The sequence below is a fragment of the Myripristis murdjan genome, chromosome 15, assembly GCF_902150065.1.
Source record: "Myripristis murdjan chromosome 15, fMyrMur1.1, whole genome shotgun sequence".
NCBI lineage: Eukaryota > Metazoa > Chordata > Actinopteri > Holocentriformes > Holocentridae > Myripristis > Myripristis murdjan.
In genome coordinates, this window is record NC_043994.1 from 15,584,661 (window position 1) to 15,610,086 (window position 25,426).

At 40.7% G+C, this 25,426-nt stretch overlaps 1 protein-coding gene across 3 annotated transcripts; it reads left to right on the forward strand.

Moving 5' to 3' along the window:
- slka (STE20-like kinase a) lies at positions 1-25,244 on the forward strand. Of its 3 annotated transcripts, none has more exons than XM_030069885.1 (19): positions 1-574; positions 4,076-4,240; positions 6,300-6,348; positions 7,011-7,160; positions 9,790-9,862; positions 10,267-10,461; positions 10,599-10,680; positions 10,914-11,045; positions 11,224-12,537; positions 12,664-12,794; positions 13,311-13,434; positions 13,891-14,070; positions 15,681-15,773; positions 17,980-18,109; positions 18,491-18,615; positions 18,769-18,960; positions 21,483-21,608; positions 21,949-22,062; positions 22,577-25,244. In XM_030069885.1, the coding sequence occupies exons 1-19, from the start codon at positions 425-427 to the stop codon at positions 22,721-22,723; spliced, it is 3,672 nt and encodes a 1,223-aa protein (XP_029925745.1). In that variant the 5' UTR covers positions 1-424; the 3' UTR covers positions 22,724-25,244. The 3 variants fall into 3 exon arrangements, with proteins under 3 accessions (XP_029925745.1, XP_029925746.1, XP_029925748.1); XM_030069886.1 differs by lacking the exon at positions 15,681-15,773 and adding an exon at positions 16,484-16,555; XM_030069888.1 differs by lacking the exon at positions 15,681-15,773.
- The last annotated feature ends 182 nt before the right edge of the window (positions 25,245-25,426 follow it).

Consider the following 25,426-nt stretch of genomic DNA (forward strand, 5'->3'; position numbering starts at 1 on the left):
CCGCTAACTTCTGTGTGGTCAGCCAGTCGAAGCATGAGGTCTCTCGGCTATTTTTCTTTTTAACCGTGGATACTGTCGTCTATTGTACCGTCAAGGCTGTGAAGATATAGTCAGTATTTGATTTTTTTTTAACCTCCCAGCCGTTGGAAACAGAAACGTCGCCCCGTGTTGAACAGCCAACTCTACTTTGTACGTTAGCTATCCATCTTGACCAGCGTCCTGTTAACAATGTTACGATGTTAACAGCTGCTGTCGAGGCGAATTATCATTGAGATTTTTTTTGTATTTATCACAGCTGGATGGCTACACTACCTGCCGGCTTGCTTACATGCTGTTTTGTCGATAGTCACTTGAACTCTGCGTCCGGAATACATTTTCTTGGCGGAAATAACGTGAGCTGAGCGCCTAGTTCTCTCCTCCGAAGATGTCTTTTTTCAATTTTCGGAAGATATTCAAATTAGGACCGGATAAGAAAAAGAAGCAGTACGAACATGTTCACCGAGACGTGAATCCTGAGGAAATATGGGAGATCATTGGGGAACTGGGAGATGGGGCGTTTGGGAAAGTATACAAGGTAATATACACGGTGGCCTTTCTCAGCCTCTTCTTGTCAGTAGCCTCGGTTGTGTTGCCTATTGCGATTTGGTCATAGGCTATCTCATGACTGCCTTGCAATGCAGATGACCACTGACAGCATCCTCCGGGCTCCTCGACCTGGTGGTATTTGAAATCAGATGTATGTGTATTCACGTTTTGTCTCAGATACATGCTATGACAATTCACCCAATTGCATCTTCCCTGCATCTTCTTGAGGAAATGTAAGGCAAACATGGCCTAGTGGCTATCTTTGGTAGTAGTTTTCTCTCTTAGAAATGTCTCTGAGGCATATCCTGTTTACATGTTCAAAGCAGGCCCAAATACACTGACATATTGGTAATCTGACTTTGGCTTGTCATTGAGTTGTACTTGGCTTTAGTCGACATTCAGGTGTTGAAAGGTGTGGCCCAGCCTCACAGAGTAAACAGGGCCTGTCAAATGCCAAGTTTATTGTTTGAGGTGTCTGAGGATGGCTGCTGTGAAAGATCACAGGACCCATAGAGCAGTACAAAATCCCTTGGCAGTTACACTGTTACTTGCAGCCATGTAGAGTCAGCCTTTTGTAAACAAAGACTTTGTTTACACAGACAAGGGCAAGTAGGGTGTTTGATAATGCCATATGCTGTGGCAGGTGCACAGCTATGAATGTACATTTCCTGTAGTAGGCCTACTTAAATGGCAGTTCTTGCTTTGACGCTGATAGGGTATTTCTACACCACTAGCTGAAGGTTTACCAGTGAGCCAAAAGTGGGATTTCCTGTTTTTTGAGAGGGTAGAACACACAGCTGTCATCTATCCATAATGTTTGCCAATTAGGGGTGCCATTACCAGAAATTGGGTAGTAGATACCAGTGTCAGTGAAATTCCAAGATAATTAATAATTCCTGATTCAATACCACGATTAAAATAGGAATCCCATTCCGCATACACTTCTGTATTTAAAAACGCTGTATAATCATTATCATATACACAAACTTGATGTGTTTTCAATTATTGAAACATTTCGGCTGTATTAGAATAAGACCACTGAAGTACAAGTTACAACACTAGCCTGTAGCCCTCAAGCAGAAAACAAAGCATCTAAACAAATTTCAAATAAGAGGCTGCATGGAACGTCTTGCTGTAACAAGTCCAATGATATGATTATGTGCTCTCATTTTGGTTTACCATCCTGAAAGCGTGATTGTAATTGTGTGTTTTTCAGGCATTTAAACCAAAGAGGTTGCCTAAGGGAAGGGAACGTTAGAAAAATAACACAAGTTACAACTCACATATTAATTCTTGTGATATCCGTATTACTTATGTGTGAATCTATATTAGGCTGATATCATCGTTTGAAATAGAAAAATGAGGAAGATCAAAACTTGTTGATATAACCTAGTTTACATAATTTGCAGGAAATGTATTCAGTTGCTAAATTCACATTGCAACTTAATGTTGTTATTCAATATTGTCAATATAATGTTATAATTTGGTTTCTTTTTGTGTGAGGTGTAGTATTTGATAATTACAAAGTAACATAACATGAAGTTCCATATTTGCACTAGGTCAGGACACTTCGGAAATCCCAGTAGACCAGCTCTGTGTGTGTGTTAGGCTACTGCTGTTGCTTCCTGGAAGTTCATTGATCAAATAATGTGGTTGATTGGCCAGAAATCTTAATTTGCTGGTTCCCAAGACTTCATTAGCAGATTAGCTTGCAGTGATGAAAGCCAGAAGACACTGATGTCTTCCAACACTAAAGTTGTAGCCTACTATTCACTACAGTACACAGGCTTTTTGTGACGTTCATATGTATGGAAGTGTAGGGAGTTGTCTCCATTAGGTCACAATATTATCACTGAGTATTTCATCAGTTATTTCACAGGAGTTTGATGATTACCTCATTTGGGCGTGGTAACAGTGTATGATTCTTAGCAGCGGATGAATTAGCTGTTTGGGTTGTGAAAGAGGTGAGCCCTGGCCTGACATACACATGCACACTCAAACATGGCTGGAGGTGTACTCTACTTTCATCTAGTGAGGAGGGTGTGAGGACTGACATATGCCAGAGCATTGTGTTTATCCATTAATAACAGCGCACCCTGATGAAATGAAACTGTACAAAGCTAGTTAGTTCACATAGTTAGACAAGTAACTCCACCCACCACCTACTGACTGTCCTTATTATACTTGACTCCTATTCAGTTAGAAATTATTTGGTCTGAATTTTGACAGTTTTCGGCTTGGTGACACTGAAGCCCCTTTAATGATGTGGATCATTGTTTTGGCGCTGTGTGAAGCGCGGTTCAGCATCACACCTCAGTGTTGTTATGCCACCCACGACCACTTTTGTTTGACCACTGAAAACAAAACGGTGTGTAGTTTTTGATGAAGCGTGAAATGCCATGCACAAAACAATTGAGGTTTATACGCTTCATTAGAATAATTCTTTGACAGTCAGAGCAAATTATGAAATGTCACCCTCTTCAGCCTGCAGTAGCGCTGTTTATCTTATGTTGAACTGGCATTTATCTGGATAATGGCCTGTGCTAGACAGGCGTCAGCCAGCACAAGAGGAGGAGAATGGGTGTGTGTCAGGTCAGGAGTGTGTAAATATAGAGTCTGACACACTGCAGTAGTTGGCAACTTCACATTAACACTCCCTCCCTTCTTTTTCCTTAACTCCATGAGATTGTGTCTGTATGTATAAACATTAAGCCCAAAGCTAGTCTTAAAATAACTGCAGTACTGCTTGTGTGACAGAGGAAGTGTGGCTTAAAATGTCATTCTTCCATCAACCTCTTCCTCTTCAGCTACAGCCCACTGTGTGGTGTTTTGGGTGTGTGTAACCTATTTTCACTTGAATCATTACCTATTTCACTTGAATCATTATTAAACCATCTAATTTTTCATCTTCTGTTCTAAATTGATGCCGCTATTCATGTTTGACCTAAGATATACCAGAGAGGAAGACTGAAAGGAAGGAGAGGAGAGTGAGAGGAAGGGACGAGGAGGCAAGCAGCAAAGACAGATCTGGATAGTTTGTCCTGAAGTAGATTAGATGATGATTTGCTTACTGTAAATATTCTGACCACAGATGGCTACTGTGTTTGTCTTTAAGCCTTTTATCTTTTAAGTATAAAACCACCTTTTATGCTTCTGTGAAATGGATCTATTGCCTAAATATATGTGACCTTTTAGAGAAGTGCTTTCTGCTACACAGGCCATAAACCACATCGGTGTTCATTGCTCTAACTCCAAAATGGCTTGGGTCTCTTCATGAAAATCTTAATATCAATAAATGTTCTTTCACAGTAGCCTCTTTCTTTGCAGGGCTGCCCTGGTTATTAAAAAAAAAAAAAAAAAAAAAAAAAAACATTCTTAATTGACATAACCACTTTCGTTGTTTATTATTCTTGCACATTTACATATTTCTCATTTCTTCAAGAATATGTTCCATCTTCAAGAATATGTTCTGTATAAATGTTTGTCGCAGGCTCAGAACAAGCAGAATGGGACGCTGGCTGCTGCCAAGGTGATTGACACTAAGACAGAGGAGGAGCTGGAGGACTACATGGTGGAGATTGATATCCTGGCCTCCTGCAACCATCATCACATTGTCAAACTGCTGGATGCCTTCTATTATGAAACCAAACTTTGGGTAAGTAAGATCCCAACAGGGGGAGGTAGTTTTCTCTCATGTGTTGATGTTGATTTAAAGCCAAGAAGACACAGAGGCAGTGGGCCAGTCATGCACCCATACTCAGAGACACACATGCTACAGGAGAAGACACTGCAGATCCTCAAAGGACTCCCATATTATTCTTAAGCAACATTGTATTGTGTTCTGCTCTATTTCATACTGGACAGATTGTGAAACACATTATTTTTCATCAGTATGCATGTTAGCCAAAATGGTTTTTGCAACACCTTTGTCAAATAAGTACTTCCCATGTTGACATTTTTCCCAGTCTCCCAGTGACAATAAAAGAATCCACATTGCGAAATCCCATTTCTACAGGTACAGTTGTGTTAAGGTACAGTATACCTTGAACAGTGCAGTCCAAACATTGTCAGTGGATTTCATCCTGCGTGTGGGGACAGGCCCCAGAGCAATTAGGTCTTGGCAGGTGGTGTCATGTGACTGTCCCTCTGCCTCTGCGAGCCGGCCACTTCTATGGAAAGATAATGGAGTGGTTTTGGTGGCTGGAGAAAGTGCCTGTTAATAATTCAGAGCTGCATGCAGGTTTTCCCTCCGGCCCACTCTTTGAGCAGCATGATGAATGTATAACTGCCTCCCCTCTGCATGTGTTAGGTGTTGAGTTAATGTGTAGAGTCTGGGGTGGATTTAATGTTTTGGATTGTTTTGGTGTTGCTGCAGCTGTTTATTTTTTATTTTTTAATTTTTTTATTAAAAGATTAATCAAGTTTAATGCTGTATGTTGATACTTGCCTTGCATATGTGATGCCACTTAAATCTGATTTTGTAATTAGAATAGAATTTTAAAGTTTATACCCAATTGTAACACATGTTAGAATCAAAATAAGGTAAATGACAAACAAGCTTTCCATGTAACGATAGAATGGGATGCAGAACAGGAACAACCACTAGGTTTCTCTTTTTTTTGTTCCAGTGCCTGAATGGAGGGTGGTGCTAGATTTTTTTTCTTTTATTCTTTCTTTTTTTTCTATCATCTGATACCTTGAGGTGTTGACTGCTTGCAAAGCCAGTATAGAGTAACTGGTGGTCGACTGCGTTGCATCCGCCATTACCACTGAGGTCAGACACTGGTCAGCTTCACATCTCTGTAACAGTATTAGCGTATGTCATTATGCTCATCTAATGCACCGCAGCCTCACAGAGATAGCTCAAATGCATTCAATAAACTGCTGAATTCAGAGGCTCAGCCAACAGGTCACTGGGTGTACATGCCTCAGAAATGAATTATCTTCCATTGAAAACCCTTCTGCCATTTCAGCGTTCCCTCTCTAGACTGGGGTCTAGGCTTTTAGGTTTGAGTCGTATGGCATTATGTAGACCTTCATTCTGCAGCTGACAAGCAGTTTGTCTCAGAAAACAGTTAGTGAGTCACTGACTAACTGAGCCAGAACGTTTAGCTTCCCTTCACCTCTTCCTGTAATATAAATAGTGTGGACGGATTTGAAAAGGTACTGTAGAGGAATGAAGAGGGGCCTTTTTTCAAAAACAATTTGTGTCCAGGAGTCAAACCGTATGTACTGCATGTTAACTGGTATATTGACATCTTGACTTGGGAGAGGGGGTTTGGTTAAGGCACTATCTCCTAAATATACAATAACACCAAGCAAAATGAGGAAGCCCCTTTTCACCAGAATATATGATGAAATATCCTGGCTATAAGCTGTTGCACATCTAGCATTTGTTCTCTTTCCATAGGATTTTTTTTTTCCCAGTTGTGAAATAGAAAAGATGTGTCCATAGATTACAGTCATTATGACTGATTGGTTTTTGATTGATTAGTCTCTTGAATGTCTCAGATGACCAGTAACAAAGAAGTGTGGGATGTACTGATGTCTGTCCAGTATTAGTAGCATTACTCTGTTGAAACACGTTTAGAATAACTGGGTCATAAGTCCTTTCTGTTATATGTTATATCCCGTGTGAATGGTAAAACTGGGGATAAATTGCCTTACAATACACCCCTCTTATTGTTCCACTTCCTCTGTTTTTCCCTCTGCAGATTCTGATTGAGTTCTGTGCGGGTGGTGCAGTGGATGCCATCATGTTGGGTAAGTCCCTCACTAATGTTTCATAGAGAGAAACAAAAAAAGCTTATAAAGTTTTGGACATTTTTCTTTGCTCCATCTTCGAGTGCCAGCTCTTTTATTCCATCCAGAAACCTCCTCTGTGGGATTTTTCCCTCTCTGCAGTTTGAGAGGCCTTTCCAAGTGTGTAATTATTGTAGCTCAGATTTCAAGGAGTGGTTAGTCCACTTCTAATGCCTCAGCACTTTCTCACTGTTATTTTGAAGCTTGGAGAAACACCTCGCCACTCCACTTTTAGCATGCTCTTGGTTTAACAGGCATCACTGTGAATCAAAAAGTGCATGATTAATTAATTTCAGTGTTAGATCTTCACAAATCAGTATTGCCACAGGAATCCATTTTGGGGATTTTTGGCAGAGTCTGACCTGTTGTCTGACTCACCTATAACAAATTTCTTCCACCCCTCTGGACCAGTCATACAAGCTGGCTGGTGCAAAGGCGGAGTGTTCTTCTCTAGTTGCTATGGGATACCATCAGGCCATCACTTGATATTGTTATGTCTAAATGTCCTAATCTATGTATTAAATGTACAACACATAAACTATAATAAAAATAGGATTTGGAACACTTGCATAAAGAGTCAAAAGATTCAGACTGGAAATAATTGTGTGCATATACATCCACAGAACTGGAGAGGCCCTTGACGGAGCCTCAGATCCGTGTGGTGTGTAAGCAGACCTTGGAGGCCTTGGCTTACCTCCACGAGAACAAGGTCATCCACAGAGACCTGAAAGCTGGGAACATTCTCCTTTCCTTGGACGGAGATGTGAAACTGGGTAAAAATCTCTAATCTCTGGTGCTGCATTTGCAATTGTAATATTTCACTGAATGTGAAGGATTATTCAACAAGGAAAGATGAGTCATATTCCGATGGAGCACTCTTTAAGGCCCTTGCTCTAGAATAGTATGCAGGATAATAGTTGATTCACTTTCTCAAAGCTGACTTTTCTCCCAGCTAGTGTCCTTGGTAGCCTCTCTGAACCTTCCTGCAGGGCCAACTCTAATAGGCTTAAAAAGCTAATTAGTAAAGTCCACTGTGAATGTCTTTGCCATGTGTGTTCTGGCAACTGGCTGAGCTCTGTGACTTCAGGATAATGGTGGAATGCATACTACACTTTATGTACATACAATAAAATCAGAGTGAGTGACTGATAGGGTCTGGCACAAAAGTTCAAAACAGTAGTTAGAAAACAAATTGTTCTTAGCACATTACTGATGTAGCTAGTAAGGACACGTACTTTATTTTGCAAACTACATGCTCATGTAATTTAGTTGTTCAGACTTTGTAACATTATTTTCCAGGAGTGAAAGTAGATATACACTACCAGTCAAAAGTTTGGACACACCTTCTCATTTAATGTTTTTTCTTTATTTTCATGACTATTTACATTGTAGATTCTCACTGAAGGCATCAAAACTATGAATGAACACATATGGAATTATATAGTAAACAAGAAAGTGTGAAATAACTCAAAAACATGTTTCAAACATGTTTAGATTCTTCAAAATAGCCACCCTTTGCTTTGATTACTGCTTTGCACACTCTTGGCATTCTCTCGATGAGCTTCATGAAGTAGTCACCTGAAATGGTTTTCCAACAGTCTTGAAGGAGTTCCCAGAGGTGTTTAGCACTTGTTGGCCCTTTTGCCTTCACTCTGCGGTCCATCTCATCCCAAACCATCTTGATTGGGTTTAGGTCAGGTGACTATGGAGGCCAGGTCATCTGCCGCTGCACTCCATCACTCTCTTTCTTGGTCAAATAGCCGTTACACAGCCTGGAGGTGTGTTTGGGTTCATTGTCCTGTTGGAAAAAAAAAAAATGATGGTCCAACTAAACGCAAACCGGATGGGATGGCATGTCGCTGCAGGATGCTGGTTCAGTGTGCCTTCAATTTTGAATAAATCCCCAACAGCGTCACCAGCAAAGCACCCCCACACCATCACACCTCCTCCTCCATGCTTCACAGTGGGAACCAGGCATGTGGAATCCATCCGTTCACCTTTTCTGCGTCTTACAAAGACACGGCGGGTAGAACCAAAGATCTCAGATTTGGACTCATCAGACCAAAGCACAGATTTCCACTGGTCTAATGTCCATTCCTTGTGTTTCTTGGCCCAAATAAATTTCTTCTGCTTGTTGCTTTTCCTTAGTAGTGGTTTCTTAGCAGCTATTTGACCATAAAGGCCTGATTCGCGCAGTCTCGTCTGCACAGTTGATGTAGAGATGTGTCTGCCACTAGAACTCTGTGTGGCATTTATCTGGCCTCTAATCTGAGGTGCTGTTAACTTGCGATTTCAGAGGCTGGTGACTCGGATGAACTTATCCTCAGCAGCAGAGGTGACTACTGGTCTTCCTATCCTGCGGTGGTCCCCGTGAGCCAGTTCCGTCGTAGCGGTTGATGGTTTTTGCGACCACACTTGGGGACACAAAGTTTTTGCAATTTTCCGGACTGACTGACCCACAGTTCTTAAAGTAATGATGGACTGTCGTTACTCTTTACTTAGCTCATTGGTTCTTGCCATAATATGAATTCTAACAGTTAGCAAATAGCACTGTCAGCTGTGTACCAACCTGACTTCTGCACAACACAGCTGATAGTCCCAACCCCATTAAGAAGGCACGAAATTCCACAAATGAACCCTGACAAGGCACACCTGTGAAGTGAAAACAATTTCAGGTGACTACATCATGAAGCTCATTGAGAGAAGGCCAAGGGTTTGCAGCGCTGTCAACAAAGCAAAGGGTGGCTACTTTGAGGAATCTAAGATATAAAACAAATTTAGAGTTATTTATCAATTTTTTCTTTGCTACATAATTCCATATATTTTGCTTCATATATTTGATGTCTTCAGTATGTATTTTCAATGTAGGAAGTAGTAAAAATAAAGAAAAAACATTGAATGCGAAGGTGTGCCCAAACTTTTGACTGGTAGTGTATGCATCTTGCTGCTGTACTCCATAGCCGCTATATCTTTGATCGTTCATGTTATGTAGGCAGAGAGCCATGATGCTGCCTTTCATACCAATAATTATCAGGCAGTCACCAGGGACGTAATGACATGTCTTTTTGCCTCTCACATGGACATGAGTGATTCAAGAGAAAGCGTGCAGGTTGAAATAATCATGCAGGCAACATCTGCTTGGACATGATGTACTCTAAGAGCATTATAAAGAGGTTTTTGAGGCTCTTCTGTTAAGTGACTCAGTTCATGTTCAATAGCTAGAAGCAGACTAGTTCAGAGAGATGTTTCCCATAGCTATGTTGTCTGTTAGAGATGTGTTGTTCATTGTTGCTCATCTGTCACTGCTCTCTGTTGACCTTATTGTGTGACACACAAGTGTTGATTGTACTATGTAATTTGATTTATGAACTTAAGAGAACCGTAATTCATTTCTGCTTTCAGCTGACTTTGGGGTGTCTGCTAAAAATACCAAGACATTACAGAGAAGAGACTCTTTCATTGGCACTCCATATTGGTGAGTCATGCAGCTTTGATCAAGGGGTGTTTTCACCCCTGCTCGTTTGATAATCGCCTGAGAGTTTCCCACAGCCACAGGGTGATCATTTTTCTCTGTGGTGTCAAGAGAGCCGCCATGGACTGGGGGAAAAGGAAAAGTCTTTTGTGTTGGTGTGTTGAATGCACTTGAGGGTTTAGTGACCTCAGCTCCGAATAGTTGGTAGCAAACATGCACACATGCACACATGCAGTATTTTTTCATGATGTTTTTGCCTTGGAAAATGTGATGAAAGAATTCCCCCTGAGTAATCCATAAAGTTTCACAAAACACTTCTCAATGCACGCATCCACATAATGTACAAACTTTGCTCAATGCTAATTACCAGCATTGCCAGCCTACTGACTTGTCTCTTCTCTGTGCAGGATGGCTCCAGAGGTCGTAATGTGCGAAACCTCCAAGGACCGCCCGTACGACTACAAGGCTGATATCTGGTCCCTTGGGGTCACCCTAATTGAGCTGGCGCAGATCGAGCCGCCCAACCACGAGATGAATCCTATGAGAGTGCTACTGAAAATAGCCAAGTCTGAGCCACCCACACTCATGCACCCCTCTCGCTGGTGAGAGATGATACACTTGAATGGCACCAGATTGTTTAAGATTGGTTGAAATGATTCTTTTCAGTGGAATCTGGAGACAGAAATAAGGCTGAGTATGTTTAATATCCCACACACCGATTCTGTCTAATTTTTCACAGGTCACCAGAATTTAATGACTTTTTGCGGAAGGCACTTGATAAGAATGTGGACAATCGATGGGGCACAGTGCAGCTCCTACAGGTTAGATACCCTGCTCCTTCACTTCACATTATGCTACATTAACATGCCCCTACAGTCAACAAATTTTTTTAAACCACAAAGAGTGCAGACACATTGAAATAAGTGTTCTGAGTGTGCCATATTTTAAAGGATGAGATGGTCTTTTTCATTTGATTCAACCAAATTATAAGTAAAGTAATTATAAGTATTTTATTTTTCACTTTGTTCCCTTGCATTCCTGTTCATCCATACAGCACCCTTTTGTCACCAGTGTAGCTGACAGCAAACCTCTGAGAGAGCTGATTGCTGAGGCCAAAGCTGAAGTAACAGAGGAGATTGAAGAAGGCAAAGAGGAGGAGGAGGAGGAGGAAGCAGATGTTCCTGTGGTATATATAATATGTATATTGGGATGATATTGAATAAATAGCCTAATGTTTTTAAAATGATATATTACGCACAACAGTGCACTTTTGAGATATCCATAAAAGGCCGTGCTGTGACCATTTATTTCCCACTCATGTGTCATTTATTGTGTTGTTCATGTTTCTCAACACATTGTTGCAGGTGGTTCCCGGACACAAGCGGGCACCATCAGATGCCAGTGTGGCCAGCTCAGAGGATGACAAAGTTCCTGCCACTACCTCCACTCTGGAGTCTGTTACAGAGAAGATAGAGGCTGAGCCTGCTGAAGACATGACGAGCGATAAGCTCTCTGATGAAGGACTGGGGACAAGCGAGGTTGACAAGGCTGAGGAGGAGAAACTCAATGAGGTGTCTGACGCCAGTAATGAGGACCTGGCCACTGGGCTAATGGAGCCTACCAAGGGCTTAATCTCAGAGGATTCTGCAGAGCCTAAACCAGAGGAGGCTCAAGCTGAGGAGATTTCTGCTGGGCCTGTAGTATCACAGCTAGAAGAATCTTTAGACACAGCTGATACGCAAGAACCTGTGGTGGTTAGTCAAGAAACAGAAGAGGGACAGGCGGAGACACAAGACAAGACAACAGAGGATATATCCTATGAAACCAGAGAAACAGAGCCTGAGGAGGTGAGAGAAGAGGAGAAAGATGAAAAAGAAACAAGCACGGTAGATAATGAGGTGAGTGTTCAGCCTACTGAACCCACAGACTCAGAAGAGCAGCCTAAACATGGCCGAGATGAAATAGATTCTATATCGGGAGAAGTAACACAGGCAGAAGAAGAGAGCAAGGGACCTGCTGAAGACATGCCTCCACAACAAGTTACTGAGGTGACAGAGGCCCACGTGCATGATGGTATCAACATTAAAATGAACAAATCAGAAGATATAGAATCAAACCTGGGGTCAAATGTTGTCGATATAGACATAAACGGAGCCACGGACACAGAGTTAACCATGGCTGAGAGCTCCACTGACATTTTGGTAGAGAAAGAGACCACAGAGAGTGAACTCAGTGGAATGACAGAAGAGAAGCCAGAGGATGAGGCCCTAGAGGAAGCAGAGCAGTCTACACAAGATAAGCAGGCCAAAGAGGAGAGTGAACTAGAGGACCACACAGCAACTGAATCCATAAATGGAGTCAAAGAGGAAACCAAAGACACCTTTGAGGATTTGGAAACAGTGACCCTGTCTAAGGCTGGCCCTGACAAGGAAGAAGAGGACAAGGCTGCTCATGAAGAAGAAAGCACTCATCAAGATGCTGTTTCTGTCCAGGAGAGTGAAACTGAGTCAGACACCAAGACAGAGCAGGGAAGCCCTGCCATCATGGTCAAGCCAGATGTGGAGAAGGACTCAGACTCTGGAAGCAGCTCTGCTGCTGATAGCAGCAGCCTTGACCTCAATCTGTCTATCTCCAGCTTCCTGTCCAAGAGCAAAGACGGGGGCTCTGTTTCTGTGCAGGTGAACGACTGCTTCTATTTTTGCATACCGACACAAATGAATTTGATAGTTTGAAAATAAATTATCACCAAGAGAACACTCAAACCAAAGTTTTCAGCCCCAGAACATCCCTGTTGTCTTTTTCAGGATACCAAACGTCAGAAGAAGACTCTAAAGAAGACACGCAAGTTCATAGTGGATGGCGTTGAGGTCAGCGTGACCACATCAAAGATAGTGACAGATAATGACACGAAGAATGAGGAGATGAGATTCCTGAGGTGGGTCTTTTCCAGGACTGTTTGCTGTAGACCTAAATGTGGGACATGACCTATTTAACATGCCTGCCTTAAATAGTTCCCCTTCAATTCACAACTCCCACAGCTTTTTCCAAATACCAGATAGGTTATCTGCTGTGAAGCATTCTGACTAATCTTCATGTTTCTTTTTAAAGACACTAGATAAAATCCCCTGCTTCAACAAGAGCTATTTTTTATCTTTTGTTATCTTTTGCTCATAACCTCATTTCAGTAATATTTACCACTGATTTACCACTCATTCAAAAATGTGTGATTTGATCAGGAACACCAAAGCAAGAAAAAAAGCAATCTCTCATTAGAAATAAATAGCTGTTGCCTAAATGAAAAGCGCATTATGACAGAATCAATAAAAAAGATATCTTAGGAAAGCAAAATATCACATACTGTATAGGAGCACAATTTATCTTATCAAAGAAAAACTATGGAATAGGTAAATGTCTTGGGAATGTGATTTCATTGTTACTGTGTTATTCTCAGGCGCCAAGAGCTAAGGGAGCTGCGCCTCCTGCAGAAGGAGGAGCAGAGGGCCCAGCAGCAGCTCAGCAACAAACTGCAGCAGCAGAGAGAGCAGATCTACCGACGCTTTGAACAGGAGACCACTGTGAGTCAGCGGGCAGGGGAATGGGGACCTTGAGCAATGTGATGTTTTTATTTGGCCAGCTCCTAGGAGACAAGTTGATAAATCCAATAGCAGGAGTTAAGTGAAGTATGTAGCCAAAACACCTTCTGGGTACTAAGGTTCCTTGAGATAGAAAAGCTCTAAATCTGGCTTCGTCATTCATGTTTCAAGTGCCAACCTGGTTTTATCAGTGATGTGTGGTCATCATGGAAAAGATTTTAGTTTTATTGTCTTGAAAAAGTTGGCTATGATTAGGTTAAAGGATACCATGTTTTATCTTCCTCCTACTGCTATTGATTTTTTTCCCACCCTCTTAGCATAAAGACAGGCCTTTATGTCAAAGTGTCACTGGTATGGTGCAGTATCGCGTATGAATACTTTCAGAGTTATCACTTGTTGATAATTTTATAACAATAACTGATGATGCTGTAAATGCAGGGTAAGAAGCGTCAGTATGATCTAGAGGTGGAGAACCTGGAAAAGAAGCAGAAGCAGACCATTGAGCGTCTGGAACAGGACCACACCAGCCGACTCCGGGACGAGGCCAAACGCATCAAAGCAGACCAAGACAAGGAACTCTCTAAGTTCCAAAACATGCTGAAGAACCGGAAGAAAGAGGTAAAGCTTTGCATGAAAGATTATGCATGGAATTGACTTTGCTGGGTGGATTTGGTCCTTGCTGGTGGAGGCTGGAGATTGCAAGCACATGCATGTCAAATGCAAAGTAGTTAATGGCGCATGTGTCTAACATCTTGCCCAGTGGCATTCTCTGCCGTGACACAATGTCATATCAATCCTGTGGGCTTTTTTTCTTGCTGTTCTGCCTAGTATGTGTGCAAATGATGGTAACTGGCAGACTATGCTATCTTTCTCCTAGATGCTGCTAGCTCCACGTTGTTGTATCCATTATTCATCTGCCCCGAGGCTTCCGGGTGCTTCCTAAGCAATACTGCGCTACCAAAGTCTATTTGTTATTTTTAGAGAGCTGCTTAATAAAAAGTTAAATCTCTGGGAAAGCATAACACCTCATCAAGACAGTGTGCTTGACTCATGATGCATTATATGTGCTGTGTTTTTGAATACAATCTCAGTCTGTTTTGGGCTCTTTCTCTGCTTTTCAGCCTGTTCTTGCTTTCTTGGTATTTCGGGTGTGCTCCTAGTTTGTGAATTTTGCCTTTCGTGTCTCTTCACGGCAGTTTTTCTGTGTTGCGCTACATTTTGACGTATGATGCTTGGGTTAGTTGTCGTGCTTCTCTTTGTTTCTTTACCTGGCTGCTAAGAGTATGTTATCAGTGTGCTTAGCAATACTCTTTTAGTTGGTGCCAGCTGGCTTAAAGTAGTTGCTTCAGCTTTTTTCAGCTACGTAAATACAGTATGTGTGGCTGTAAAAACATATGTTTATGCTAACTGATTTGCTTATATATCATGTATATATATTTTTTTTTACTATTATTCTGTTATGTTGTATTCTTAATCATGAACTAGAAATGTATTTCAGCTATGTACAACTTGATATTGTGTGTCTAACCCTGTCTCCTGTATGAGTGTGTGAGGTGGCTTTGGTAATGGGATGGTCAACTTTTGGAGATTTTCCAATATGGTTTTGGGTTCAGATAAGGAGATAGTATTAATATTTTGAGTCAGAGTAACTGACATGGAGTCCTCAACACTTAGGCTACAGTATATTAACAAGACTCAAGACTAAGAGTTATCTGAATTTTGATCAAATAATAAACTGAATGCCTCTTAGCAGTCTGCAGTTCAGATTTGTTAAAGAGTCAGTTTTTCTTTGTTACCACTCTAACTCAGTTACTCTAACTTCTTAATTTCATAAGGCCAAATAATCATGTGAATTGCTTTGGGTTTTAATTGAATGCAGGGTTAGACAAGGGACACTGTTTTGAATCTAACATCTTTTGCTATGTAGAAGTCAAAGCTGTTTCTCTTTATCAGATTCCTTACATGACTCTAATCTATCTCAGTTCAATCATTTTTAATGTGCTGTGAAAGGCTACTAATCAAAAGGCTGAATGATTCCCGAAGACATCAGACCTAGCCTGTGGGAATGGAGCATGCTGACTTTTAATCAGACAGTGGCTGCGGGGTGCAGTATCTCCTCTCAAATTGGGCCTTGCATGCCTTTCTACTATTGTTGGCCATTCTTAATAGCTTTTCAGAGACAAGAAAAAAACAAAAACTACAACAGCCAGTGTCTGCACACACTATAGGCAAAACAGGAAGTTGGACAGTCACCCAAACACATGAGAAAAGAGCTGTTGAAACGCTTAAAGGAGGACCTATGGCTCCTTAAGACTGCAGAGGTAAACCATCACCTGCTGTCTGTTCCCTCTCTCTCTTTCTCCTCCTCTTTCTCCTTTTTCACACTCAATTATATCTTGACTCATTCTTGTAAGTCATTCATATGCACTTGTACACAGATATGCACTCACTCACACATGCAGACGCCCACATAAAAATCTGCATTCAACTGCATTCAAAGCCCTTTTCAATTAATTTCTCTATGCAATTTTTGAAAAATGCACATAAGGGAAAATGCATCTTTTCTTTGCAAAATAGCTGATTATTAACACTTGACTTTTTTGAGTAGCATGGAAAGTAGCTTAAAACTGCTCTTCTACAAGCTGGATTAAAACATCAGGTGCCTGATGTCCGAGCCTCGCTCAAGCATGAGAAGATGAGAAGAACATAAATAACTAATTTATTGACTTCCTCCTAACATTTACCTCGAACTTTGCTGTGCGCCTTACACTCACCAATGCTCCCAAAGTGGAAAGCGGCCATCTCTTACATAAACCAGGAGGAATCAGTGCTTGTGTGTGTGTGTGTGTGTGTGTGTGTGTGTGTGTGTGTGTGTGTGTGTGTGTGTGTGTGTGTGTGTGTGTGTGTGTGTGTGTGTGTGTGTGAGTGTGAGTGAGTGAGAGAGTGAATGTAAGTGGGTGAGAGACCCTCAGCCTGCTGTGTGCTGTCTGTCCCTGATCAGGGCGAGTGCGCTGTGTGCTCTCCTCCGCAGGCAGTGGCCCAGGTTATGATACAGTCTTTTCAGTTGTCCTCATGCGCACTCTTCAACGCTCAGATGCAGGATGTAAGTCCCCCGAAATCCCCTTTCTCTCCGTCTCCGGCCCATACTTAGATGTGTGCAGTGTTTCTACATAGTGACAGGATAGTTTGTGATGGTTCAGTTTCACTCTAAGAACAGCACATGCAAGCATGGGCAGTGCTGTTTTTGGAGTGTTGTCGTCACTGTGTTTGTGCAGTGGTTCTCTCCTCCTCTGCTCAGTTTTTTTCTCTCCACCAAGTCGCAAATGTCCTGTACCTTGTCTGGGTATTTTCTGCAATATTACGCTTTTTACATCACACTAGGTGGGGACCAGGAGTCAACATGTACACTGCTCTTGCCTACATATATTGTAGTTTTTAAATGTCCCTCTGTCTGGAAACATTTTGCGCCATCTACCTTTGAAGGTAAAATGTGACAAGACATAAATAAAGTATTATGGTGCTGCAAAGACACCCTGGCCTACAAATTGTATTTTCCAGGTGTTTGTTTGGTACAGACCCCAGCAAAAATCACACCGTCATCATTTTAATAGCTTTATCAGTAAAAATGAAGGTTTGAATGCAAAAATGATCATTCCTATTAAATTGTGAATCATATTGCAATTACATTGCCTGTAAAATTAATCTCAAATATAATGTTCTTTTACCATATCGCTGAGCTCTACCACTACCCAAGGTCCAAATACTGACTGAACCTTCCCTAATATGCCTCCATCACCAGGCTATAAAAAGATGCACAGCTCTTAAAGTGAGTTTGCATTCTGCATTAGTTGGTTGTGGAAACCTGTCTCGTTTGAACTGGCTTGTTTTGGATCCAACTTTTTTAAGAAGAATATTTCTTAGGTTTTCCTGATGAGACAAAATGAACTGTCTAATCTGTTGATGCAGTGCACTTTTGAATGTGCTAAATAACGGCAGTGTATGCAAGTTGTCAGGAGCTAGGTGCTGTAACCAAAAATAGTAAATAAGTTACCATATCATTTGTTAATATCATGTTTAAAGGTTAAAGACAGAATATAATCAGATAACCCAGGCATGTTGCATAATGAGTCATGCATAATGTAGGATATACATGTACTCTGGACACTATGAATGTCAATGTAGATGTTGTCTTGCATTAAACTATGAATCTAAATCTCTGCTGAAATGTTAACTTTTCTCTCTTTCTCTCTCCATATCCATTGTGGATCGTTGTCATCCATGATATCTGTCTCCTCTTCCTGGTTCCAATTGATGATATGATATCTTGCAGACCTCTGAATCAATCTTGAGTAGTGGATGACTTGATCAGATTTATAAGTTTTAATTTCAGCCCCTCTCTATACTTCTGACACATTGTACAAATCCAGTTTCTCTCTGTCTCTCGTTCTGTTCTCCACTGTCCTGGTCTCTCAACCTGTTGTACTTTGTGGCTCCTTCTCACTGCTGTTCGTCTCTCTGGCTCATCAGGAGCAGGAGTTTCTGCAGAGGCAACAACAGGAGCTGGATGGAGCTCTGAAGAAGATCATCCAGCAACATAAAATTGAGATCGCCACTATCGAAAGAGACTGCCTCAACCACAAGCAGCAGCTGATGCGAGGTAAGGGACAGAGAAAAGCCTAGTAATAGTGACAAATGAATACAGATGTTAGAGGATGCTGCATCGGCTCATTAAATTTATGCCAGCTAAAATGTGATCTGCTCAACATATGTCAAGGGAACTCGTTCTCTTTACATGTGTGTGTGTATAATGACTATGGAGCTTATAGACAAGCAAGAATACCGAGGTGCCCTTTAAGGAGACATGTTGCAGCTTGTCCAACATGCTGATAGTACTTCCTGTCTGTTTTAGTCATCACTAGAAGTTTTTTTTTTTTTTTTTTCCACACCACTTATCACTAACTAACATGCATGTGCATGTCTGCAAAGTTACTCATTGAATTTACTATGTGTGTGCTTGGGTGCAATTTGGCTTGTTTAGCTCGAGAAGCAGCAATGTGGGAGTTAGAGGAGCGCCATCTGCAGGAGAAGCACCAGCAGCTAAAGCAGCAGCTGAAAGACCAGTACTTCATGCAGAGACACCAGCTGCTAAAGCGGCATGAGAAGGTTAAAGCGCAAACATAAAGAAACATACTTTGTGAACTACAACATGTTATGTCAGAGCATTAAATTAGCTCTCATGAAACAAGCCTACTAACTCGATACTACGTGTGTATGTGTCTGTGCATGCCTGCTTGTTTGCATGTGTGCATTTCACAGGAAATGGAGCAGATGCAGCGCTACAACCAGCGGCTGATAGAGGAGATGAAGAACAAACAAACCCAGGAGAGAGCTCGTCTGCCCAAGATCCAGCGCAGCGAGGCCAAGACACGCATGGCCATGTACAAGAAGAGCCTCCGCATCACTGCTGCCGCTGGCACGCCAGAGCAGGAGAGGGAGAGGATAAAACAGGTGATGGCACAGTGCATGCATACTGCCTTGTCGTTTTACAGGTTCCACTTGTCATATTAAGGAGAGCTGACAGAACACCCTTGGTCTGTTTTTTTAGAAACTTGCTGCTGCACCCTGACACATTCACACCCGAGAGCAGCACTACTCTTTTATTGTTCTCTGTATTTTACCAGCAATGTTGTAACTAAGGCCAGCAACTTTCCAGTCACCTCTTCTCACATGTGAAGACAAAATGGTGCTGCAGCTCATTTCTGTTAACACACATCTTGCGTCCAAATGTGAGCCATGCATAACCCACAAGGAAAGCATACCAAGAGGCCAGAAATGGCATGTGAAAACCAGCCTCTGATGTGGTGCATTTTGCCTAGAAAAGCTTGATTTTTGTCTTTAAAATAATTGTAGTATGTCTCAGAAGTGGACCAGTCCATGTTCATCATTTGCCCTAGTGGCCTTGTGCCATGTGCCAGTGCTGCCCGCAGCATATGTGTTTCAAAATAAGACTTGCAGTCTACATGTGTGGACCAAACAAACCCAGCTTGAGCTGAATTCAGAGAGATGCATTCTGCTTGCCTGTAATACAATTTTTATCGTCATGAGGGAAGTCACACATGACAGTCACATTTTTAACATGGAAAAGGGCTGCTGAAGTTTCACCTGTATACTGTGCAAAGTCTGCGGCTTTGTAATACAAGTCTGTCATGTGCAGCCTAATAGCATACCAGTAAGAGAGACCCATTTCCTGCTCAGTGGGACACAGTGCACTTGTATTACCTTGTTCTGTCAAAAACAAGCCAGTGAGAGTCTGTCTCCATGGCTACAGACATTACTTCTTCATTGGGAGCGGGGGCTTTTTATCAGAAGTCACACCAAACCCACACTAAAAAAACAATGCACAAACAATGATATAATAATGACCAGGGGCCGGATTCTCCAAAGGTTCTTAAGATTAAATTTCTTCTTAAGTTCCACTTTTTTTCTTAAGTTTGGGTTTAAGAAGAATCTTAAGATATTTTCGAATTCACAAACAAAATATCTTAAGAATCCAAACAAAAGATCTTAAGAATGTTCTCAACTTTATTCTTAAGATTTTTCTTAAGAATAAATGGGATTCTTGAAAGAAATTATCTTACTATTTTTCTTAAATAGTATCGTAACTTTAAGACAGGTAAAGGTTGTCTTAAGTAACCACATGCTGTGAAGGTAAGCTATTTTTCAAACATCTTTGATTAATTTAGAGCCGAATTTGATTATATAACATAGATTAATGTAGTAGGCTAATACCTTAATAATTTTACATTGTATATGTTAACATAGTGATAATCGTTATCGAAACTGTAATTCAGCCTAATATCTAAACCAATATTTAGACACATGTAGGCTATTGTTTCTGAGTCTATGAGGACATTTTGTCAAGTGTCAGTTATATTTAGATTCCATTAACTAATAGGTTAGTAATATCGTCGCTGTCCAATACAAAGTATGTATCTCAATTTTTGAGAAAACACTTTTATAACATCAAATCAAAGTTGAGACTATAATGGATATTGTTTTGTTGTATTTTAGATGGAACTGCTGTGGGTTGCAGCTCGAGGCTGTTTGTTTACATAAAGGTAGATAGTTGAGAAGTTCGTAAGTGGAAAAAATTAAGAAGTTCTTAAGATAATGTGCAGTTCTTAAGAAAATAATGGGGAATAGGACTTGAGAACATTCTTATGAACTTCTCATTTTTCCTCTTAAGAAACGTCTTAAGATTATTAGTAAGAACTTTTTGGAGAATCCGGCCCCAGATTGTTCATCTATCACACAGAATTATGATGCGCTAAAACAGGAAAACTAGAAAGCATAATAAGAAGAACAACACAACATAAACAATTCAGAGCTTCCATGTTCATGCTAGGCTGATACATACTAAATGTAAATATAAACAGAAATATTGATCCATAATAATGGAGTAATTAATATTAATATAAATCTTCTCTCTTATTTTTCATTGTAAAGGTGCATTCATATAAATACACACACCCATTGGATACACCCATTTTCGTAAATCATTCGATTTTTGAAGAGCCAGATACATACAATTCTAATATGCATGAACAGAAATACTTGGAAGAATACTTACAGCATTAACAAATATGATAACCCTCACACATTGCTAAAACACATGCAAGGCGTCATGGAACTTGGCCTGGAAATAACGTGGTCGTGCATTTTCATTAATCTCAGTGCAACAAGTTTGGTAAACTGTGCTAACTGTGCTTTCCCTCATTTGGATTAAAAAAAAACTTGACTAACTATGAAAATATCTGTAAAGTCTGATTGTGAGTGAATCAGAACAGGACACATTGTGTCTGGTACACAGACAGGCAGACATGACTGGACACATAACCACCACCTGCAGTGGTCATAATGCAGGTGGAATACATGGCCTCGTATGTATGGTACATCATTATATGTTGTCATGTGGAGAGAAGAAAAAAGAGAATCCTAATGGTCTCTTGTGTTTTGCCTGTTGGCTCCAGTTTGCTTCCCAAGAGGACAAGAGGCAGAAGAGCGAGAGACTGCACCAGCACCAGAAACATGAGAACCAGATGAGGGATCTGCAGCTGCAGTGTGACTCAAACATCAGAGAGCTGCAGCAGCTACAGGTGAGGCCAACACAAACACTCACACACATTTTTCATGCCTCCTACACGCACACATTCCTTCTATATTTTATATTACACATCAAGCATTTAACTCCTACGATTACATCCAGAGTGACTTAAAGTGACCATGAGTAGAATGAGCGTACATCACAAAATTGAAAAATTGCTTCCAACTAGCAGGGTTGCAATGATCAGGGTCATGTCTGTGACTATAAAGTTACTATAGGAAAAGAAAATACAAGCCAAAGAGAGACAGAGTTCAGGTTCAGTGCCATAAGAATATATAGAGGAGTCTTGATTGAGCAATAAATGCTTTAAATAATCCCATATTGTCTTGCAGAATGAGAAGTGCCACCTGCTGATTGAGCATGAGACCCAGAAGCTGAAGGAGCTGGATGAGGAGCACAGCCAAGAGATAAAGGAGTGGAGAGAGAAGCTAAGGCCCAGGAAGAAGGTAACCTCAACATCCTTTTACTGCTCTTCTCAAAAGAATTCATGGGTCTTTCACTGAGTCCCACCACACCACACCATAGCTTGCACTTGTTAGATCCTTCATGTAAGAGTGCAGCTGGAGAAGCAAGGCCAAATTTTTGTGCCTTTTCCCTTTCGTTCCCAAGACCTCAGACAGCAGACAGACAGATTTTCTCTTTCTATTTTTTGATTGCCTCTTGTGTAGTAATAAAATGTCTACTCCGATCTGTCATTCATCACTGTCCTTTTTTTGTTTTTGTTCTTTTTTGCCACCTTGTGTGTATGCGTCATATACAGCTCAGCAAGGTCAAATGTTGTCATTCATTTGTAACATGGCATAGTCTCAGTGAGCACACCTGCTTTCAGACATACAGTGGGGTTTCTTAATATTTGTTTTGTCCCCAGGCCATTTTTCCACACTTGAAAAACCTCCAAGTTTCATGCTCAAACACATCCATCTCCAACTCACAGTTGTGTTTATCTGCTGCCCCCTGCAGGCGCTGGAGGAGGAGTTCACACGCAAGCTTCAAGAGCAGGAGGTCTTCTTCAAGATGAGTGGCGAATCCGAATGCCTTAACCCCACCACCCAGAGTCGAGTCTCCAAATTTTACCCCATACCAAACATGCACAGCTCCGGCTTATAGCCCTCTGTCAGTCTGTACAACTGAGCAGACACACCTAACAAACATGGCTGTGCTCATAGACCCTTCCCAAGTGGAGTGGACCACATTTACTCTGACCGTCACAGATCCCCTTAAACATGTAAATGTTTTTGTCTGCACTGCTTTGATTCCACCATTGGTGAGTGTGACGTGCCTAATTCAAGTACAAAAACATACACACACAAAAACATACTGTCCCCGCATTTTATCTCTTCTCTCAGCTTGTTGGGAAATGTCCAATGACAATGCACTTTTTCTGAGCATGTTTCAAATTGTAAAAATCTGCAGTAGGTAGCTAAGGCAAATCATGCTTATCAAATGAAATATAAGCACAGCCTGCTACAGTAAGAATGATCTCCAGTGCCTAATAAGTTTTTTTTTTTTTTTAGTCATCTAGGCTACAGCCTGTGTTTCTTACGGAGTGCAGTAAATAGTGTCCCCTGAATGTTTTGCACTTAATCACACAAAACGGTTAGCATTTCTAACCACAATTACAAGGTATGAAGCATTATTTTTATCATTTCACACGCGCTGGTGCTCGAGCCAGGTGAAGAGGTCTTATTTGGCTCTGTACAGGGGCAGAGCTATTGTAAGGGAGAGGCAAGGGGACTCCAGTGAAGTCTCTTAGTTAACAGGGGTTTCACATGGTTCTGTAGTCTTATGTGCCCATTGTCTGATGTTGTCATGGGGGTCAAAATGCCTGTATGCACCCCAGTGGGATCAAGGCTGTGTTAAAATCCAATGGAATGTACTGTCTTGTATATGATGTGCTGAATAAACTGTTAACTGTATGTTGGTATGTATGAAGTGAAGTTAGATACTGTGCTAAACATACACTGAGGATTTTACAGTCTTCAGATTTTATTGGAGAAGAATAAATCTCTTGCTTTAGTATATTGTTTTATTTCAGTGCTTTACCCCACAATACACATTCCCCTGTATCATTTCACAGAGGGGTAACTTGTTATTTCTGTCGGTCAGAATTCTTGGAGTGACTTAATACTCATAAAAAAAAAAAAAAAAAACATTTTTATATGTGAAATCACTTCTTGGAGTTATTTTGAATATTGTTCACATAAATGAATGCGTTTTTGAGACGTTTTCATAAGACATTTTAACACAGGCTTATACTAAAGGAATGTAAAGCTGTTGATTTGCACTGTTTTGCCACTCCAGCTGAAAATATGCAGTAGGATACTGTCATGTGTATTTGGCAGTGAGGAGGAATGTTCAGACTTCCTCTATCAAGTCACCTTTTTTCCTCACCCAAGCCTATTTGAACTCAAAACTGACTTAATTGTTTCAACATTTTGCCTGCTTTGTATCTCTGCCAGCAGCAGCCTGGAGGGGATCATGCATTTGGTCGTGTGTATCTGTCTGTGTGTACATCAGTCCGCAGCTAATCTCACATAAAACCAGGCCTATTAGCCGAATATTTTTTGTGCACAATTATAACTGTATGATCAAAGACCTCTAGTGGTTGTAGTGATTCAAAACCTTTTACAAACTTGTATATCGCAATTGAGTGCTAACCCGTCAGCTGTTTTTTTGCCAGCACTGGAGAAGGGGAGAAACGCAGGCAGTGCCTCCATAGCATCCCTTCTCCAGGTAGGTGGAAAAAAGGGTCTAAGAATTGGGTTTTGGAATTGTCCTTGTCCAGATTTGCATGCCAAGGTAAGACAAGAAACCTGGTGGAGCTCTGCACTCTGCTGAGTGCAGTCCTCTGTTTTTTGTTTTGTTTTTGATTATTTTTATTTTTTTACTTTTAATTTTACCCTTGGCTCCCAATACATTTGAACATGCCCTTAGTATTTTATGACTGCATTTAGTTTTCACAACATGTATTCATGATATATCAATGCTGTAGTCACTGTTATGGTGACTTTTTGAGACCAGTGGTGAATGAAAGGTATAATATTGTGTTGTGAGTCTTTAAGTGTATGGACCCCATCGTATCAGAATGTGTCCTTTTGCTGTATTTTCTGATAAGAACAAAGTACTGATGGCTCACATGGAGACCTGTTTCAAGAGGCAGATAACATTATTAGTTTATTTTGCCACTACATATCATCAGTGCATGTAATAATTTCTGTGTGCTAAGTTCAAAGTATGCTGACATTATCTAGTTTTAGGTGAAATCTGTTTTCTCACAAAGCTATGATGAAGTGTCTTGAATGCTGGATTTTTATTGGGGTATTGGAAATTTTGGCTTTGAATTACACCATAACCCCATAGATTTCAAATATTTTATTTTATTATGTTGTAACAATTTGATGTTGATAAATTGTCATTCTACCACACTGAATACTCACTTGCATTTGTGAGATCGTATGTATTTAAGGTGTCATTATAAGTTGACATTTTTGTTGTAAATAAAAATATTAACTGTTTATTTACCATTTAAACTGTCTTCAGACATCTGGATGGAAATTATTTCAAGAGCTTATTAACTGTACCAGCTGTTACAGATGAATTTGTAATAAAAATCATATAAATACCAAGACTCATGCATCGAAAAATAGATTTATTTGTGTGTCTGTGGAAATTAATTGGGTTGGGGCAAGTTGACCAAAGGTCAGTAGTTCAAAAAATGTAAAATAAAATCTGGGACCAATTTATTACATCATTTTCATAATTTAATTTCTTTCCATCATTTAAGGTACGAAAATATATCAATTTCAGTGC